General features: G+C 42.0%; 1 protein-coding gene across 2 annotated transcripts in view; it reads right to left on the bottom strand.

Annotated features, from left to right (window-relative positions):
- The window catches only part of ASAP1 (ArfGAP with SH3 domain, ankyrin repeat and PH domain 1), a 286,988-nt gene that overhangs the window by 253,837 nt on the left and 29,876 nt on the right, over positions 1-3,275 (bottom strand). For both annotated transcript variants that reach the window (XM_025205413.1, XM_025205411.1), the window contains exon 2: positions 2,162-2,248. In XM_025205413.1, the coding sequence (XP_025061198.1) occupies positions 2,162-2,220 (59 nt within the window). In that variant the 5' untranslated portion in view covers positions 2,221-2,248. The remainder of the gene's footprint in view (positions 1-2,161; positions 2,249-3,275) is intronic.

Below are 3,275 nucleotides of genomic sequence, written 5' to 3'. Positions count from 1 at the left end.
GGAATGCCATCCCCTTAATGATTGCAGCCCAACGGATCTGTTCTGTAGGCTGGTATACTGCAGCAGGACTGTCCAACTGAGCCTTACATGGCCTAGGCTCATTTAGCCACCTCTCCCACTGCTGCACGGAGGGAGAGGACCCAGTGAGGGCCACATACCACCAGCTCTGCCCAAGCAATGGAGACCATGCACTGCTGGTAGGGTCTGTGCAGTAGCGAGCAGGGTGTTGTGTGCTGCCGATGCAGCCTGCACAGGGATCCTGGGACCCTGCTCCCACAGTCTGTGGCAGAGGTGGACAATTATTTTGGGCAGAGGGCCACTTACTGAGTTTTTGGAAGCCATCGAGGGCCACATGACAGGCAGCCAGGGGCAGATAAATATTAATTTTCTAATTTTTTTAGGGGCCCCGAGGGCCAGATAGAATGGCCTGGCAGGCCACACCTGGCCCCAGGGCTGCATTTTGCCTGCTGCTGGTCTATGGCATACACATAGCCTTCATTTACAGCCCCAGGCCACACTGAAGTTGAGACAGCCCTGTGCTACAGTATATTACAGGGTATGACAGGAACACTGCACAATACATAGTTGTGTGACTTTAAAAGTTTGCTCTTCCATATGATTTTTTAAAAATAAACTGGCATTGCCTGGCAAATATGGGTGCATATCTGCAGCTATAACTATTTGGATTTAGGCTCATTTTAAAGCAATTTCAGACTATTCCTGACCTTCTCCATTAGTGTGTTTTTAATGTCTTTGCATGAAAAGTTAGGAAAATTAAGAGAAAACAAGAAGTGATGTTTCAAGATCAGATTTACATAGACAACTTGGTAGGTTAATTGCAATACTCTAAGCTTTGGGTAATTACCAGATTACTAATGAACACAGAAGGGAAGAATGTGCATCGCCCCATGCAAAATAAGTGTCCGAAAGAAGGGCCTAGTCAGTTGTCACCTGGAAGATACCCTCAGGGTAGAGGGTATTCTGAGGGTCTGAGCTGTAGTTATACCTTTCCCCTATGGAATAAAAAAAGATGAAATAATATAGAGTAAATCAACCAAACTAAGGAAGTCTAAAATCAATTATAGGTACCAGACTTAGCTCAGTGGTTGGATCTAGCTCGGTGGTTCTCAACCAAGGTTTTGCTGCATCCGAGAATGCTGCAAAATCCTTTTTAGTGTGTTACATAATATTAGCACTGTTAGGCAGACATGGGTGGCTAGATGAACCCAGATATTTCAAATGGAATCCCCAATGTCAAAAACACACTGACCTGTTCTGGTCTTTGCAAGAAAAAGAGCTCCTGTATTATTTTTTTGTAGTTAAAAAAATGAGTGAAAGGTAAGACCTGGTATTTTCTGAGGGGTGCCTTGAGTCTAAAAAGGTTGAGAACCACTAATCTAGAAAATCTAGCCAACCTGTCTGTTGAATGATAGGTATTATGGCCTTAGAGTAGAATGCAATCTTCTTAAGGACAACAGCTGAAACACTTAAGTGAGGTGAAATTAAGGGTGTCAACCTTAACTCTGAACTGCACTGTTGCTGTGGGTTAACTCAGGCAATTCAAACATTGCTTTTTGTTTAATAAGTCACAGTATAAATAAATAAGAGTACTCACCATTCATAGAGTGACTAAACACAAGTCTATTTAGACAACTCGGTGCTGTTCTACATCACCAGAAGTTATGAGTCTGCTCTTTAAAACCCCCACACAAGTCCTAGCAGACTGATCTCAGGTCTATGTTATTGGGAAAGTTAAATGAAGATTCCTGATCAGATCTGCATGCATGGAACAGAAATTCAAAGGGCTCCTTTTTCTATTTCCTTTGCTCAATGGCTTCAAAACATATTTTTCCACTGCAAAGTAAAATAATTTATAAATGCTAGCATTTGCTTCAGTGTGTGTTCAGACAAAGTATGACTTTTCTTTTTTACAGGGCTTATTGATATATTCTAGGCTTTTTCCAGAAAATAGGAACGCTTTGTTATAGTCCAAACTGACAAAAACAGAAAAGGAACCATTGTTAAATACTGTTATTGGAATAAAGATGACCTGGTGCCTTGTTTCTCATACACCTGGACTGTCTCCAAGATTTAAAAAAAAGTACACAGCAAATACTAGAAACCTGTTATTTTGACCTAAAATGTCTTGCTGCTTTCTTACCGATTCCATAATGAATCTCTTGAAGAAAAACTTGAAAGCCTGGAGGCTGAAGATCTCATGTCTCATCTGTCACCACAAGAAAATTACCTAAAGAGAAAAAGTGACAGGAGTCATTAAGAGCCAACCAAAGCTACACAATTTGCAAGGTCACTTCAACAAAAAAAAGTTATATTTGATACAATGTCCAGAATATACAAAAAGAATCACCGCTGAAGAATTCCACATTTTTTTACTTGGTTACTTTCTGCGCAGTACACAGACCAATTAGAAAACCACGGGGGTATCATCTTATCAGAAATCGCTACATGATAGCAACTTTGTGTAGGCAATTCAATTTTGCATTCATTCGCATAACCGTTACAGCCAGGGCAGGCAACATTGTCTGATTTGGGGGTTAGCTGACAATCCCACTAAGACCCTATTTGCATTTATTTATAACTTTGTCAAAGTCCAACCATTCAGGCAGAGAAGTTACGTATCGGATTTTTACCTCATGCTGATATTTTTTGGAGAATGCAATGGATAGGACTGTCTGAACAGGGCAGGAACAAAGATCTGGGAGGGAAGGGTAAGAGACGGAAATTAAAAGAGAAACTGGAACAGTAAATTCAGGGGAGAGGAGAAGGCTAGGGCTGGGACTGGACCTGGAAACTAGGATTGGGTCTGGGAAGTGGTGAGGCAAATGCCTGGGGCAAAGTACCAACTGGGATTAGAACTGGTGAAGTCAATAGACTGGGATGAAAAGCCTGAGTAGATCGGATAGGCAAAATAAAGTGGCTTGGACAAGGGGACAAGATTGGAGGAAGAGACAGGACTAGAGCTAGAAAGAACAGGCAAAGCTTGACGGTAACAAGCAGAAGAGTCTGTGCCCATTCGACCCAAACTAAGAATAGAATAAGACTCCCAAATCTCACCATCCATCTTCTGTCTGCAAATTCTGTGAAATCCATGGGCAAATGGTGTGCTCCCCATGGGAAACTACAGTCTTCAAGAGGTATCAGTTACTCTGTTAGCTCAAGTGACAAAGGTCAATGTGGTGGATCTAAAGGCCCTAAATCTGCTGATGACCACCTAGGTGGGTGTCAGTATGGAGGCAAACGATCAAATTCCTGCT

The sequence above is a fragment of the Alligator sinensis genome, unplaced genomic scaffold, assembly GCF_000455745.1.
Source record: "Alligator sinensis unplaced genomic scaffold, ASM45574v1 scaffold307_1, whole genome shotgun sequence".
Taxonomy (NCBI): Eukaryota; Metazoa; Chordata; order Crocodylia; family Alligatoridae; genus Alligator; species Alligator sinensis.
Note: the sequence above shows the minus strand (reverse complement) of the source record. Positions and strands in the feature narration are given on the sequence as shown.